Source organism: Hylobates moloch, unplaced genomic scaffold (assembly GCF_009828535.3).
Source record: "Hylobates moloch isolate HMO894 unplaced genomic scaffold, HMol_V3 SCAFFOLD_6, whole genome shotgun sequence".
In the NCBI taxonomy this organism is placed as follows: Eukaryota; Metazoa; Chordata; class Mammalia; order Primates; family Hylobatidae; genus Hylobates; species Hylobates moloch.
The window spans coordinates 57,773,901-57,792,297 of record NW_026652281.1 but is presented as its reverse complement, the minus strand read 5'-3'; the positions used below and the strand labels follow the sequence as shown (position 1 = coordinate 57,792,297).

General features: G+C 34.0%; 1 protein-coding gene across 3 annotated transcripts; it reads right to left on the bottom strand.

Moving 5' to 3' along the window:
• Positions 1 to 2,268: 2,268 nt before the first annotated feature.
• Positions 2,269 to 18,175, bottom strand: CETN3 (centrin 3). Of its 3 annotated transcripts, none has more exons than XM_058440724.1 (6): positions 18,014 to 18,175; positions 16,087 to 16,219; positions 14,070 to 14,184; positions 8,103 to 8,294; positions 5,244 to 5,315; positions 2,269 to 2,670 (listed from the first exon to the last, which is right to left on the bottom strand). In XM_058440724.1, exons 1-6 carry the CDS (start codon positions 18,028 to 18,030, stop codon positions 2,627 to 2,629), a joined length of 573 nt encoding a protein of 190 aa, XP_058296707.1. In that variant the 5' UTR covers positions 18,031 to 18,175; the 3' UTR covers positions 2,269 to 2,626. The 3 variants fall into 3 exon arrangements, with proteins under 3 accessions (XP_058296707.1, XP_032012744.1, XP_032012743.1); XM_032156853.2 differs by having other exon boundaries at positions 8,217 to 8,294; XM_032156852.2 differs by lacking the exon at positions 5,244 to 5,315.
• Between the last annotated feature and the right edge of the window lie 222 nt (positions 18,176 to 18,397).

Sequence of the window (18,397 nt, the reverse complement as noted above, 5' to 3'; positions counted from 1 at the left end):
ATCTTTAAAAAACACATCACTATTAAATCCCTAAGAGATTTTACTTCCAGTGACTAGCATCAAAGCTCACCAGGAAACCAGAGTAACAAAGCACTAAGCAAGTTTAGTAGGTAACATAACTTTCTCATATCATGAAATGCCACTGCATAGTAAGTAGGATTATAAGGATAAATATGATGAATATCTTACCTCCCTCTTTTTACAAAAAAAATCACTCTTTTCTTCATATAGCCACCTCCACTAACCAGTATTTTTTCCTTTCCACTCTACAGTTACTGATTATGAATACTAGAAGAAACAACAATAATTCATATCCTACTGTAAGGCAAGTCTTCCACAAACATGAAGAGCCCAGATGAGCACTCTTCTCTAACCCACAGTAAGAGAAGAAACAAAGGTGTTAGTACCCCAGGAAGAAACTATGTATATTAAGAAAAAAGACGGCCAGGCAGGGTGGCTCACGCCTGTAATCCCAGCACTTTGGGAGGCCGAGGTGGGCAGATCACCTGAGGTCAAGAGTTCAAGACCAGCCTGGCCCACATGGTGAAACCCCACCTCTACTAAAAATACAAAAATTAGCTGGGCATGGTGGCAGGCGCCTGTAATCCCAGCTACCCGGGAGGCTGAGGCAGGAGAATCGCCTGAACCCAGGAGGCAGAGGTTGCAATAAGCCGAGATCATGCCACGGCACTCCAACCTGGGTGACAGAATGAGACTCCGACCCCAAAGAAAGAAAAAAGACAATATATCCATAAAGCGGCAAAAAAAATAGCTTCACTGTTCCAGTAAAGTCATAGAAGATTCACAAAACTAAATTTACTTTTACTGTTTTATTTTTCACTTTCCTGGAAATCAATATATTTCATGATCAAGACAGAGGCAACTCATCAGTAAGTGTGATAAAAATTTTTTAATTTCAAGGTCTGTTGCCCTGAATATTATGACTGTGACCATTGAATTTGTATTCAAAATTAAGTTTTACTCTAGTTAATTTGCTGATATATCTGTCCCCACCCAAATATCATGTTGAATTGTAATCCCCAGTACTGGAGGTGAGGTCTGGTGGGAGGTGATTAGATGTTCTCACAATAGTGAGTTCTCATGAGATCTGGTGGTTTAAAAGTACTTGGCATTTCTCTCACTTGCTCACTCTGGTTTTCACCATGTGATGTGACTGCTCCTCCTTTGCCTTCTACCATGACTGTAAGCTTCCTGAGGCCTCCCCAGAAGCAGATGCTAGCACCATGCTTCCTGTAAAGCCTGCAGAACCGTAAGCCAGTTAAACTTCTTTTCTTTATAAAATATGCAGTCTTGGGTATTTCTTCATAGCAATACAAGAATGACCTAATGTATACTTGCTTCCTAGATAACTGTTTGAAATGTCACTACTGCTATAGTATTCCCTACTGATTTTGTGTTAAATTTCTAGTGGACAACCCTTAATGTAATATTCTTAAAAGGCTCACAACATTTAAAGTGCCTTATATGACACTATACTTTAAACTTAAAAATGTAAAACAAGAATTCTAAAGAAAGATTGCTGAAATAGACAACTCAATTCCGTTCCTGGGAGAGCCCATAACACCAAGTACTAGATTGTGAGTGAAGGATCCATATAGGTACTATTTTTTTCTATGATCCATCTCCATAACCACTTGTTTCCCCCTAACATACACTTCTACAAGGCAGAAGAGCCCACCAATACTTGGAAACTCTGTCTCTACTATTTCCTGGTGAATCACAGACTGTTCCTTCATATAGGTAAAACATAGACTTAAATTATTTCTGTGGCTTACAGTTTTCTATTTTCATCACTGTTACATGTAATTGAGTGATAATTCTTAACAAATCAAAATTCCAAAATTTAAATCTCTCAGTCAAGAAGTTAGAAAATTTAAATTGTATTCATTCAATTTGTTTAGGAAGGAAATATTCAGAAGAAAATTAACTTTCATACTTACATTGATAGCAAAAGAGTTAAGAAACATAATACGCAAGGATAAATGGGTCTATCTGCACAATACTTATTCCCTCTAAACTCAAAGACAGGACTCTTAAAAAAGGAATTAGGCTTATATTGAGTCAGCTTGTATTAAAACATAGAATGTCAAAATTGATGAAATGTTAGGTAATGGAAAAATGTGCCACTCTATTGCTATTTGTATTTCAATTTTTGTTTCAGAAACTAGTAAAATTATAAAGGGAAGATTTAAGAAATCCACTCTTGAGGGTTAACAGATACTAGGAATAAAAACAAATTTACCAAACTTTAAAATTCTAATAAAATAAGTATTTTATTAACGAAAGTCTGGAAAACGTGTGCACCAAAATAAAAGCGATTATTAATGTTAAATTAAAAAACCTTCAAAGAACACATATCACATATTCAATTTTTAAAAACTTTATATAAAAGCTCTATTATAAATACAAAGCTAAACTATCTGAGTACTAACAACACAGTTCATACAAAGAAACTTAACAGTAGTAAAATACAAATACACAAGATGCTTATTTTTGGTCCTTTAGGATAAAAGAACTAAGCTGGTTTTTTTCACATGGCTCCAGGCACAAAAATAGAATATAAGATGGTAACTGCAACATTCTTAGTGTTTATCCTTGTAATTCTTTAAATGTCACCAGTCATAATAGCAATGAACTCCTCTTGGTTTACTGTGGTAAGAAAGAAAATGAAATAGTCAGAAATATAAACATTTTATTTTTTCAGAGTCCACGACTACCATTTTACACTAAGTATTTGAATAATTTTACATTATGCAAAATTATTACATTAAGACATGACTTTTTGCTTTTACTTCTTTGTTACAAAGTGGAACATGTTTATTAAATGTAACTTCTTGAATGCAAAAATACATATAATGTGATAAACGTTATAAATTAGTATTCTATAATATTAACTGGGGAAAAGATAATGTTACCAAAAAAGTCAATCACAGTCATATTTGTACATACTTGCTAAAACATTTTAAATGCTTGACATTTCAAAGTTCTTTTTTTTTTTTTTTTTTTTTTTTGAGACAGAGTCTGTGTTCCCAGGTGGATCAGGCACAATCGCCCTGCAACTCCCCTCTCCGAGTAGCTGGGACTACAGGCACCCGCCACCACGCCCGGCTAATTTTTTGTATTTTTAGTAGAGACGGGGTTTCACTGTGGTCTCGATCTCCTGACCTCCTGATCCGCCCGCCTCGGCCTCCCAAAGTGCTGGGATTACTAGTTCATTTAGCAAATCCTTCCTTTACAAGTAAGCTTGAACATATCATGCATGTAAATTAGATTTCTAAAGAATGAAAATATAATAAAATTATAAAAAGAAGTTAAATTATTATTTTTTGAACTTTTATATACTTAAAAGCCTATGTTAAAGAATAATTAAAACCAGGTCACCATACCTCAAAAGTATCAATAAAAATGGCAATTTGAAAAGATTACAGATGTAATCTTAATCACCAAGGTAATCCAGTAACTATATAGATGTAAATACAGAAAATAATCATGGATAAGGACTAATTTTTAGTTTGCCAAAATTATAAATATAGTAAGAATCTCCAATTTATAAAACATAATGTTTAAGACAGCAATCTAGAAATAATAAATCAGATAATCTTATAGAATATAATTTTGAAAACCCAATATATGCGCACATATCAATTAAGAAAAATGTTCAGAAGATACTTCCGGTAAGTATTTAGCATTTAGCCCTAGGACTTAATACATACCTAAACAATGCACAAGTTATGAATGATAATTTTGATAATGCCAAAAGAAAACTACACTGAGACTTAAGACCTGGTCTCTAGTCATAGCTCTGCACAGAACAGCTCTGCATCTCATTTCCTTCATCTGAAAACACTGAACTATGAGATGATGTTTTAGATTGTTTAACTCTTATTTACCATGGAAGGTATTATATGAAAATACTCCATTGAATCAAACATTTTTAAGTGGCTAGTGAATGCCAACACCACAATAAGTGTTGTGTAATATATCAAAACAGACACCAGGCTTCCTATTCTGGAATACATTAAAACTGAAATGAGAAAGATATTATATGATATCATAAAATTATTGTTAACTTTCTTAAGTGTAACATTGGTATCATAGCTTTATGAAAGATATATCCTTTTTCTTAGTAGATGGATATGCTAAAATATTAAAGGATCAAGTTTTATTTTATTATTAAAATTTAATTAATTAATTAATTAAGAGACCGAGTTATGAGACTGGCTTATTTTTGTATTTTTGGTAGAGATTAGGTTTCACCATGTTGCCAAGGCTGGTCTTGAACTCCTGGGCTCAAGTAATCCACCTGCCTCAGCCTCCCAAAGTGCTGGGATTACAGGCATGGGCCATGGTGCCTGGCCTAAAGGACTGAGTTCTTGATATATGAAATTTATTTTCAAATGATTGAGAAAAAAATATACACACCACAGGTAAAGCAAATGCAGTAAAATACTAATTACTGAATCTAGGCAGAAGGTACAATGGTGTTCATTGTACTAGTCTGACAATTTTTCTCTATGTTTGAGAATATTCATAATGAATAGTTAGAAAAAATTAACCAATTAAAAAATGTTGAGGAGATAAAACATGGTCATAGGGAATGAAAAGAATATATACTGCACTGGTTCTAGAAACCACACAGAAAACCGGTTTTGATAACTATGTTAGTCAGTTTTTATACTTGAAACAGAACAAATGTTTTATAACACAAAATACTATTTATTATTAAAACAAAGACCAAATCAGTGTTGAAAAAAAATCCTTCACAATGGTAAAAATTATTACTAATAAGAAAAATTTAGGTAAAGGTAAATCATTACTTGGGCTCTAAAACAAAAATACAGAATTTGGAAAGGAAGTAGAAAGAGAGCTGGGGTGGGAGAATACCATCAGAAATACAGTCAAAGAAAGAATAGTGTATGCCTCACAGAAATAAGCTACGAGTTAGGAAAAATGCATCCTCCAGAAGCTGACAGGGAACTATGAATCCATGCAATCAGTATTTAACATCTACAAAATACTATGACAGACATGGTAAGAACGTAATACAAAATCTATAATACTCCAAACTACTTTAAAGAATCTTACAAATTGATGTAGTGATCTTTAACCTTTGCAGTTAAAAAGCCATGTCTGAGTATCTTAGGAAAGCTATGATCCCTCTCTCTTTCCAATAAATACAGCTCAAATATATAAAATTATTAATCAGTTTAGCCACTGTGCACCTGCACTGAAGAACTCCCGATTTAGACTGAGGCATCTAGACCAAATAGGAAGCAAGAGTATGTTCTTAAGAACTGTATTAAGAGAAAAAACATAAAACAGCCTTAGAATGATTTGATTACAAATCATTTTAACAGTGTAATACAGCCATGATTAAAATATTCAAAATCCAAAAAGTACTTGTTACTTAAAGATCCAGAACTTTTTCTTGATCTGTAAAATTTCAATACTCAAACTGCAAATTTTAAGTTTCATATAGAAGTTTAAAAACCACAAAACGCTTAATTTTTATATTGTTTATATATAAAAACTTTAAACTATAATAGCATTTCAAAAGTATTTAAAATACAGTAAGTCTTCTGTAACCACAGGTTCCTCACATCTGCAGATTCAACCAACTGCAGATGAAAAATATTTGGGAAAATAATACAATAAAAAATAATACAAATAAAGTATAACAACAATTTACATAGCATTTACATTGTATTAGGTATTATAAGTAATCTAGAGATGATTTAAGGTATACAGGAGGATATGTGAAAGTTACATGAAAATACATGCCATTTTATACAAGGGACTTGAGCACCATAGATTTTGGCATCCTTAAGCAACTTGGAACCAATCCCCTGTGCTTATCAAGGGACAACTGAATTCCATGATTCATACCTAAAAACACACTACTTAAACCCAAGAAAGTAAAAATTAGAAAGTGGCTCAGGAAATTAAACTAGCTACTTTACTTTGTCTTGTAGGCAATTAAAAGATAATCTTCTATACCTCTGTACATTTGATTTTATAACCTTCTCTATTAACAGTATCTTATATCAAGTTCCTATATCTAATAAATCTACCACAATGCCTAGCTTAAAATAAGCTTTGGTAAAACATTTATTGAATCAAGAAAATATGACACTTTGTTTCCTTTTATATTGCCTTCTTTAACAAAATTTTTCATACATCAACCATTTCATAGAGCAAATCTTATTACAAGTTGCTAACAATAAGAATTTTAGAGAACTAAGTAGATTAAGTACCTTAGAGACCATCTGGCTTTGAAGGGGAAAAGCAAATCTTAGAACTGGAAGTTCCAACTGAGTATGTTGCTAATACACTGCTTCCTATAATAGCATGTAATTTTTAAAACTCCATAAACATAGAAGTCTAGTTAATATTTTACTTGATAGCCCAAGAGGCAATACAATATTGTTTAAAAGCACATTCTTTGCCATTATGGAGATTTGATCTTGAGTTCTGGCTCTACCATGTACAGTATTAGCTTTGTGATAACCTGGGGCAGATTATTAATCTCTCAAAGCTTTAGCTTCCTCATCTCTATATACACATCTATTATACACATGTATAGGTATAATATTATATCTACTTTACAAGTTATTATGGAAATTAAGTGACATAATTCATGCTAATATCCAATATAGTAACTGCTAAATAAATGTTAACAACCATCATCATTATTTAAAAGATTATCCATTCTGGCTTTTCAAAACATTCCTTTCATTTTTTCCAAAAGATGTGCTGTGTTTTATTTTACACATGCTGTTGAGGGGGCGGGGGGAAGTGACTCTCTGTATCATTACCACAGCTTTATGTCTATCTTGTAGTACATCTTATTTACCTTTAACTTCACATTCGCCATGTTTATTATTCTATATATCCAATATTTTTAAAATTTCATTGCTCTTAGATACTGAAAAGCATGAAAAAGTCACAAAGAGAGAAGAACACTAAAGTCCACAAAAAAGACAGCAAGGTCTAATCTTTAGCAGTTTAACATACAAATAAAGTAGTTTTTATCTCAACAAAACTTAGTTTCCAGCCAAAAGTTTCCATATTAAGTGTATGAAAGTATCAAAACAATTTGTTTCTCTAAATGCTATAGGCCTTCAATGGAAGTCTCATGATTCATACAGAGAGCGTTATGGGAAGCTTTTGGGAAAAAGATGGTGTTTAATATTTACCTGAGAGAATGAATCACATTTTAGCAGGCAGAAATTAACAACTAGAGCATTCTAAGATTAAGAAACAGCATGATGAAACAAATAGCATAAAAATGTGTTTTCAGGATAGAGTATGTTGACAAAATGTGTACATACAGGAGGTGAGGGTTAAAGAAGAAAAGTGAAAGGATACACTGGGAAGTAAAATTAGTTACTCAAGGTGGGACAGATCATAGAAGGCTTTGAACTTTACTCTGTAGGCACTGAAGAATTGTTTCAAGTATCTAAACATGTAAATGGCATTATCAAATGTATATTTTAGGAAAAGAATGAGACCAAGAGACTGAAGAAGAGATTAGAGACTTTTATATGCCTAAAGGGCAATTAGGAAACTACAAGAGACTGCAAAGTGAAAGCAGGAACCACATCTGCGTTTTTCACTGTGTAGCACCAGTCAACACACAGGACATTGCACCCAAGAGGCAGCCAAGTTAAGAATAAATGAGGCCATTATAACATTCCTAACTAGAAATTAGGGCCTGAACTAGGACAGCCACAATGGACAAAGATAAAAACAGATTCAAAACATTTGATGGGGAAAATCAATAGAACTTAGAACTTAGCATGTAGGTTGAGGGAGAAGCCATTAAAGACTGAAATTCTATTGAAAGGCTGAAATTTTGGTGGTTTCACCTTCAGAGAAAAGCGAAGGACCTTCTTGAGGTATAATTGGTTTTAGAGATCTGCTTCATTCTAAATTGAATACGTGAATTATTTAGACAGAAGGCCCATTACAAGAAGCGGTTAAGTTTACAAAAAAGTCCTGCAAATCATTTGGTTTTAGAAAAATGTATTCCATGTGTAGCATCAGGAAAACTTGGAAAATATGTTTCACTTAAAACTTACTTTCTCCATCACCATCTTTGTCAAATTCTTCTATCATAGCTCGAAGTTCTTCATCACTCATGTTTTCACCCAATTCTCTAGCAACACGTCGCAAATTCCTCAAGCTTATTTTACCTGAATCATCATCATCAAATAGTTTAAATGCCTTGAGTATTTCTTCATGGGGATCTCTTTCCAATATCCAGTCTGTCACTACAGTTTAAAAACATATATATTTTAATAAACCTGCATAATCACAAAGGCATTCATTTGTGAAATCAATCAAATATTAGATGAGAATTAAAGCTGGGACTGCCAACTTTTAGTTTGACAATAAAATGTCAAATGAGATCCCCAAACCCTGAGATAAACCTGAAATTAGAAAAATCAAATCCATATTTTAAATGTTAACCTTTTTTATTATGAGCAACTTGTCTTATTATAAAAGTAAGCAAAACGATACCACACAGAGGCAAAATAAAAAGGACTACATTTATACCATATTTATTTAAGATCTACTATTATCAAGAATTGTACTACGCTCCACTGACATCAAGCACACAAAGAGTGTGTCATCTACTTGTGGAGAGACATACCAACAAAATAATTGGAGCTAACTAAATAAAAGCTGCTTGCTGACTAAACGTCATACTAACACTGATTCTTCCTCAAATTTAATCCAACTTCAAAATAAGAAAAACTGCGAAAGACAAAAAGTACTGCCATCGCAGACACAGGCACAATCTCAGATAGCAGATGAAAATTCCACTAATACCTTCGTGATTAGAAGAACCTCTTGGTTTTCCAAAATTTAGAAAGTAGTAAATAGGATCAAATCTGACTATAGCAGGAAAGCCCACCCAAAAAAGACCTCTAGAAAGAAGGTCTCCTTAAAGCTTACCCATTTTGTTTGGATAAATCACTCTCAGACAACTAACTAAAAATAAATACAGTTTCAAACCTCAATGGTAATTGTGTATTTTAATACACTAAATATAATCATATGTAGTAACACAGTAATAAGCTTAAGTATTTTCAATTTTACCAGTCTTTAATCAATAGCCACAATAAAAATTAAAATAAAAATCTATGGCATAAAAATTGTTGTTACTAAATAAAATTCTAACAATATCTAAATAAATATCTCTGAAGTAATTATATACAGTATCTGCCACTACAAGAAAAGGTATTTATGGCCTTTACTATGCTATTAAAAATAACTCGGTCCTGTTGAAGGTTACAGAATCGTTAAAAAAAAAAAAAAGCAACTGCTTATAGATGGAAAATACTGGAATGTTTAAGGAACCCAGAATGAAAAAAATACAATCGATGTCTCCAACAAGTTGTTGTTTTGCTGCTGCTTCACCCGTATTTGGTTCAATAATCACCTATTCAAATGACTATTGTATCATCTATACATATTTTCAATAGTTTCCTTTTATCCATTAATTTTATCCAAAAAGGCTTCCAAGTAACTAATTGAAGTATATTACTGTAAGTATGCAAATCATCAAAGCTCATAAATATTCAGTCAAAAAGGAGCTGGCATATCTACAGCCATAACACCAAAATAAAATACCACACTTAACTCTATGGCACATACTCAACTTATTTTGAATTTAGTCCCAACAAAAAAGCAGGACAAGGAAAAAAAGTGTTAAGAAATTTTCTTCACCAATTAAATAATTTACATGACAGGTGAACCAAAAAAGCAGCTTGCTGAAAGTATTAATGTACTTAAAGAAGCAACAGGGTGATTGGGGAACAGATGGGGCTCCAAGATGTATAAATTCTTATCCCACTGGTACTTTAATTGTGTTAGTTATTTCAGAGCTATGTGTCTATATATTCTTTTATCAATATTCTTCCTTAAAATACAGCTTTTCTTGGGAATTATAAATGCTCATCATTTTGGACAGCAAAAACATTACCTAATATATAACTTTATAATGACTCTCCTCCATGCCTTCAGGTTCTATTCTTGTTCCACAAAGTAGAATTTAATTATAAGAAATATATTTTCAATGAAAATATTAGTAAACTGATATAGAGGCAGTTAAGTTGGGTTTCATTTATTTCACAAAACTCCAAATTTCTGTCCATGTAACTGTATTTTCAAATGATTTAATTACACATACTATCAGAAATGTACTCCATCAAAATACTTTCTTAGACCTTTAATGTGTAAAAATCACTTAAGAATATGGCAAATCCAAAAACATCACATCAAAAATAAATTAAAAATTATTATAGGTAATGCTAGAAATATAGCTTTAACTGTATTTCTCAATGTCTTTTGGAAATTTCTATCCAAACATACCAGTTAGACATGTTGGACTCCAAACTCATTCCACTACCACCATGGTAACTGCAGCTGCCTCCCCTACCCCCACCAAAAGATAACAGCAACATTTACAGCTAGATTCCATATTTGAAAAGCATAAATCATTCTCAGTCCCACAAACTTAATCAGGTGCTATAGTATTGAGAATACTGCTTTTTTTCTAATTTATTTATTGTTTTGAAACAAGGTCTTGCTCTGTTGCCCAGGCTGGAGTGCAATGGCGTGATCCCAGCTTACTGCAGCCTCAACTCCTGGGCTCAAGTAATCTTCCCACCTCAACCTCCAAAGCAGCTGGGACTACAGGCATGTGCCATCATGTCTGGCTAATTTTTTTAAAAATTTTTTGTAGAGACAGGATCTCACTTTGTTGCCCCAGCTGGTCTCAAATTCCTGTGAGCAAGCAATCCTCCCACCTTGACCTCCCAAAGTGCTGGGATTACAGGCATGAGCCACCAAGCCCAGCCTCATTTTTATTCTTAAATGTATTTTCTTTTCACCCTCGCCATCCTCAGCAAAAAAAAATAGTATTTTCTGTCCACAGTCTCTCTTCCTTCCAACTCATCATCAATAATACTCTCAACAGTTTTCCTTCTCAAACATATCATATCCCCTTCCTTTAAAAATTGTGAATGATCACTGCTGACTAGAATTCAAAATCTTTATGTTTTGCAAGACTTTACCAATCTGGCCCAATCCTACATTTCCAGTCATTTCCCTATCGTCTAGCCCAGAACACTACCTAGTTTCCCAAACATGCTATACTTCTAGTACCATTCTTTGTTGTTGCTGCTTTCTAAGCCTAGAATGCTTTTTCTCTACTCTTCCTGGCAATCTTGGAATGAAATCCTACTCACATTTCCAAAGGCCTAAATTTAAAATCTCCTCTGCAAAGTCTTCAATTCCTCTAGATCAGGGATTAACAAATCTTTCCTGTAAAAGGCCAATAGTAAATATTTTAGGCTTTGTAGAGGGCCCTCTAACTACTCACTCTGCCATAGTAGCACACAAGCTGCATAAAAGAAGGGGTGTGGTGGTGTACAAGCAGCAGCTGAATTTGGTCCAAAGGCTATAGTTGCTGACTTCTGTCCTAGACAAAATTACAATTTACCACATAGTACTATAGCCTGTTGTCACCTATATTTACATTGTAAATTCCCTGAAAGAAGAACCTCTTAGTAACTTTTAATTAAGTCTTCTTCCCAACCCCAGTACAGTACCTAATACCAAAAAATTCAGTGTTAAAGAAGCAAAATGAAGACAATAATACAGTATTATAATCTCAATCAACAATAATAAGTAGTACATGTCAAAAATAGTGTACAAATGTTTGACTTATGTTGGTCTTAAAGACAGTAATTCCTAAAACATCTATGTTACTCACTAGCCTCAGGCTGTCTTGACTCTAAACTTACGTTAAATATATTTTAAAGCTTTTTTCCAGTACTAGGAAGAGTCTATAATAGTTAACTGCCAAACTTCATCCAGATATATCTGTGGAACAGTGTCCTTGGGTAGTTCATAAAACTAGGACTCAAATGTTATGATTTAGAATCACTTGTCCCAAAGTATAAAACATATTAATCTGTGGTCAGTGATTAGTTAAAATAATCAACAAAAGGGGAATACATAGTTCTTGACTGATTCCCAAACAGTAATATATTTTTATTTGACACCTGGTACTCTCCATAGGTAGCCTTAAGATAGCTAAGATACATGTTGACCCTGTCAAAAGGTTAATCTTTGAGTGTCAAAGCTGAAGTTTAGCCACATCTATTTATTCTAGAAGGAACCCAGTATTTCTGCTCTGTTAATAACATAGAACAGATGGGGTGTCAGGAAAAAGTGGAGGTGGCATGGGATTCTGGTCCCAACTGCCAATAAAAATCACAATTTTTAAATTGTGTTCATTTAAGATGAAATAACGTATTTTGTAAAATTATTAGTGATGATATAGTGCTTACAATAGCCTTTATGAAAAAAGTCAATAAAAAATATACACAAAGTCATTTTATGTCCCAGTGATGCATATATGATTATTTCGAGCCCCTGAAACAAAGACAATTTTTTAAAGCAATAATAATAGCAAATGCTTAGTAGCACTTACAACATGCCAGGCCCTTTTCTAGGTACTTTACATATCATTAACTTAATCCTTGGAAGAATCTCATGAGAGAGTACAATGATCCCCACTTTATAGTTGAAAATGAGGCACAGGGTATTAAAAAGACCAAGCTCCAGAGCTATAAAGTGGCAAAACCAAGGTATGAACCAACGGAATCTGGTTCCAAGTGCTAAACCACTATACTGTACTAAACATACCTGGATTATAGCTCCTTCCTAATAGTATCTTTTCCACTATACACTAACACCTTGTTTCTACAAATAAACAATCTAAGGTAAAACTAGGAATACTACAATCATAAACTTCAGGAGAGTGTCCATTCTGGGAGAACAAAAGTGGCTCTCTCCCTTTCCTCAAATAATTAATTCTACAAATTAGAGGAAAAAAGGAAAATGTCCCCAACGGACAAGTTGCCTCTCTAAACAGTCATATATTAGTTCATAAGTTGAGGATCTTCTGTGCTGTGTTTTTTTTCTCTTAGGTTTATCATTTATTTTCCATCTCAACTGCTTTTGACTTGAGCTTTTGGATTTAAAAAACTGACTAATGACATGAATCTAAATTTTCTCTGCGTCTACTAATTGCCATTTCTTTTTGCTTCCCCTATTGCTTCTTGATGAATATTTAAAATAAGGGGTTTGTGTATACAACAGAATTTGTTTCCAAATTTTTAAAATACTTATATGATGTGCTTATATCGTGACCCATTGGTTTAGAGAAAAAAAACAAATAAACCTGAATATTTACATATTTTGTAGATAATATTCTAGACAATACATTTAAGTTATAATAGCAACGCCCTTGCCTTCCAGACTCTTCTATTTTGAAAAAGCCTGGTCTATATATGCTATAAATAATTCACTAAAATCAACTATACAAAAATTTAGCCATATTAATCCTATGACACATTATCTTCAGTTGGTGGTACAAGGATGTTTTCTCCTGCTTCCAGTATGCCCACTGCCTCCTTTACTACTACCCTCTAAACAGATGACTTTATTCACTGAGATCAAGGTCATCCAGAGGATGTAGCCTCTCATAAACTTTGTCAGCCTGAAGTCGTGCATTTCATTTACAGCCAAAGATACCAACTACTACCAGTTCCCTCTTCTCCCACTTAGCCAACAAAAATCACATACCAGAAAGGTCTTGGGAAACATTTTCCAAACAGCAGGATATCGAATTTTCTGTTTTATTAAGCAAAAATAATTTTTTGATCACCCTTCAAGTTTTATCACATAATATAAATACAAATAACTTGGAAAAGCATCTTTCTATAAAAAGCTACACAATAGTTCCTTGGTTAGAATCTTCACAACAAAACAAAAGACAAAACTATAAATCTCAGAGCAAAGCCATATTTTTTCTTTGGAAAAAAAAAAAAAAACTGAGTAAGAGTCACATTATATACCAGTGTTCTATAAGAAAATTCCATAACCTAGAGAATTTAAAATTTAAAAAGTGATATTAATCAGACAATTTCCTAACAGCTGCTGATTACAAAGACTATTAAAATACACACCAACTTCATTAAAATCTTCAAAGGTGATTTTCCCTGTGGCTTCTCTGTCATAATCTTTAAGAATCTTCAGTACATCAGCTTTTTTTACATCAAACCCCAAGGCTCTCATTGCCACCTTTTGGATTAAAAAGGAAAAGCAAATTATAAAGCACTCTTTACAAAAGAATTTCTAATTATTAAGTTTTTACATCCTAAGAGATGACAACACTTTAATAAAATATAACTTTTTTGCATGTTTTACCTCTTTAAAATAGCAGTGATAGTGTAATTATTCTTCACTACTGAAATTAAGTATGTATAAGTTTTTTCATTTATAAATTGCATTTTTTATATGACAAAGTAACCAACAAGTGTTTACAGATTTTACTATATAAAATGCACTAACTTATTGCACAGATAATTTGATTGTTATTTGTTCTGAAGGGATTAACAATCAAAATGAGAAAAAGGCATGGCATAAATATTAAACAGTTATATGATAGAAGAGATAAAACATTAAAATAAGAATTATCATCAGTCTCTCCATGATTAGTTATCAGGTAAATGATAGGGCTAGGGACCCTGAGTTTAGAGAAAAAAGAGATTTTGTTACTAGTAATAAGGAAGGAGACATATTACTGACTAGAGAAGTCTTATTTGGAAAGATTCAAACCGTTCCTTGAAGGATAGATGAAGAGGAGCAGTAGGGCATTTGGGAAGGATGACTGGTATTAAAAAAAACACTGAAACGAACAATAGGTTCGAAGGACAATGAACAGAGCGGTTTACCTCACCTGAACTTTTCTAATTCAGGTGAGGTAAACTGCTCACCTGAATTAGGAGGTGAATTCCACCTGAATTAGAAGAGTTCAGGAGGAAGAAAGCAGTCAGCAAATGAAAAAAGTAGTTGGTGGCAAAAGTGTAGAGAACATTCAGTAGAAAGCAAAGGAATCTGAACTTTAAGTAGTATACAATGAGGAGTTATGGTTTATGAGCAATGAACAATTTATGAGCAATGGTGAAAGAATTTTTAAACTATCTAAATTCAGTGGTAGTGTACAAGGTGAACTAGTAAGAAATCATTTAGGAAGCTCCAGGTATGAAGTAAGGTCCCAAACCAAGAGAGTCAATGGTTACAAATGGAACAGACATTGTAAAGGAAGAATTGATCAAATCTGGGTAACCAAAAAAAAAAAAAAAAAAAAAACAGCGGCAAAAGAGAGCTAAAGAGGACTGCAAGACTGAGAAAGCTAGACTTACAGGCCTATTAACTGCTTTTATACATTCTATCCTGTCACTGCATAGTTCCTATCCCTACTTGGAATCCTAATGCTTAAAAATCCCTTACAAAATTACAAAAATTAAAACTACCAAATAAACACTTACATTCACCTATCCATTAAAGCTATTAAAAATCTCAAAATACTATCTTTCCCACTGTGCTGAAAGTAAGTCCCATTCTACCCTAAACCCAAATCTCTCCTTATACCCTGACAAATAATAATTTACAAATCTCTCCCTACACTTTGACATTCTAGGTCTTAAAGTTGACATTTTTACCTATTAGCATGTGTCAACATCAAACAGCACTGAAGTTGTTTGCACCAGAGAAAGTGGATTGAGACTATGTTACTAACAAATCCAAATTACAAGATTAAAAGACAACATTCCCACAGTCTGAAAACAGTATGGGTCACCAAGAAACAAAAACAAAAACAAAAAAACAGTGAAAAGAATATGGTAAGAATAAATTCCAGTTTGAAATCCTTTAATTATGTCAGCGAAAAATAAGCACCTTCCCTAGGAATGTATTTTTACACTTAAAATACTATTCGTTTTCTCATGTGAAAAAGATTTTCTAAAAACTATGTTAGTTCTATTCAGTTTTATTATAGCACCTAACTATGAATGCTTAAAATGCCTTCATAGTTCCAAAACCAGTTTAGTTAAAATAATTATTTAGAAATGTAATGTAAAGCAACTGTTAAAATGCAAATCATTTTAACACAGAAACAAATATTTTAAAGTATACCATTACCTTTAATTCATGATAATCTATTGCTTCATCTTTGTCTGTATCAAATAGTTCAAAAGCATCTTTAATTTCTTGTTTCTGTTCCTCAGACAGTTCTCTTCTTTTTTTCCTCTTTTTGTCCACTACAAGCTCACTTCTATGAAATGGAAAGAAAAAGCCCTTAGTCCACTTTAATTCTCTTTACTAACAGAAATTAGCCAATAATTATTTTCTAAATTTCAAAAAAGAAAGTACTTTGGAGAAAGATAGGGAAACTTTCCCTTTATGAGTCAATGCCCTGTTTATTCCAGTCTAAATTGCTATAAATCTGAACTTCGCAAAACTAAAGAGTGTTACAGATTATTAAAAGAAATGAGGACCAAACTTTTCCTTTTCCCAGCTTTTTATTTATTCCCACTAATGTTACTGTGGAAAAAACAAGAACTGTGAATAAGCAACACTTACTTTTATGTCTGAAACTCCAACCAACTCCAACCAAAAAAACAAAAACACGTTATCCTACAAGAATGTTAAATAATAAAAATCTCCAAATGAAACCAAAATTCATAACTGACAATCACTATATATCGGTTTACTTTTGATAGTTCTGATAATTATGTTCATAAAATTACAAAAAAAAACAAGTGAATTAACTTATACAGTATTTTAGCACTGTTGGTTCAAAATGTTTTTAGATTACACGTTTTTAACAGTTTGGCAATTTATGTGTCATTTCCTCCATTGATATTAAATAATCGAAAATATTAATGAGTCTAAATATATGACAAATATTAGATGCCAATATACAATGTTTGTGCTTCATTCTATATAAAAATGTGATGAGTCTTGTCTCACTTAACATGTAAACCGGAGGTTAAACTTCTCATAAACTCTGGAAACGCTTAAAGAAAAAAAGCAAAAATTATTTTAAAGCCAGAAATGTTTTCCTTAAGAGCTGCCCATCTAAATGCGCTCCAAATTTTCAAATGGAGCCGCAACGCTGGAATAAGCTTTGAAACACAATCCGGTAACACATTAACATGTCAAAACCAGTTGACTGTATTTAAAACACCTATCTAGTTGCATTTGAAAGTCGTTTTGGTCTCTGAAAGCTACAAAAAAAAAAAAAAAAAAAAGCTAGGAAGTGACCAGTAGGTGCAGTATGACAAAGCTGAGGAAGATCTTCCTTTCATGAGACCTGACTTGACACAAACTTGGGTATTCCTGGGGTCAGTCTTTTCCTTCCTGAGACTTTCAGACCCACCCCTGACCCCATCCAAGGGTACCATGATTATCCCTTAGCAGAACATGGAATATTTTTGGAGTGTCTTAAGTGTATGGATAGTTTTACGGTACAACGTCTACACAGGGGGAGAGGGCAACACAGGGTTAGAGGTTAGAACTGAAAGGTAAACAAATGCAAGAAATTTAGGAAATCCAAGAGACAGACTGCCAATTAAAGTCACTAAAATGGGTCTCCAATTACACCGTAAAGCAGGGCCCTGGGAGAAGAGGAAAGAAGTTTTTCGTTATTTCCAAAATTTATAGGTGGGTGATTGCATTAGCAGCGGAGCAGCCGAGGTGGGGCCCTGGATAGGCACACGAATTGACTGAAGGGATGTCCGCGGCCTGATCTCTCAGAGAAACAAGATAGAAGCCTCGCGATATTTCATTCCCTCCTCGCTCGCAACTAAGCCCATCCTTTTGGCAGTCCAAAGCCCTACGCGCTGACAGAAATAACCTCCTTAGCAGAAATGCACTGGTCTCGTTCCCTGCAGGGCATCAGAGCCCAGAGGGTGAATGATCCGGGCAGGCTGCCCTAGGCTCCTTTCCCGCGTCCCAAACTGCATCCCCTACCTCGCCTCGGCCCCAAACGTCCTCCCTTCCACACACACCCTCCCTGGGTCCCGCTCCGGGGTGTGGAGAGCACTGCCGCCTCCTTATTACCGACCTCAGAGCTAAACTCATTATCTCTTCGCACAGAGATGTTCCTCTCAAGAACGATTTTAACCCCCTACCCAAGGCAGCAAGACTCCCACAGCCGTTCAACAGACACGAACGACCTCAGCGGCCTCAGGGACCTCCCACAACATAGACACTTTTGAGCTGGATTGGTTGAAATGTCGCTATGGTTCTGCCTATTAGGGCGGAAGCTTTACCAATTCTATTTTCATTGGGTAGGTTTTACGTCAATCAAGGAAAAAAAAAATTTTTTTTTCTGTGTCCCCCGTCCCTATGCCCCTCCCCCAATCTAGGGCCGCTCTCGCCCTTTGGATTGGCCCGATGCGTTTTTCCCCGAATCCTTTGCGGGTCCGGCCTCCTATCCCTGTATGGC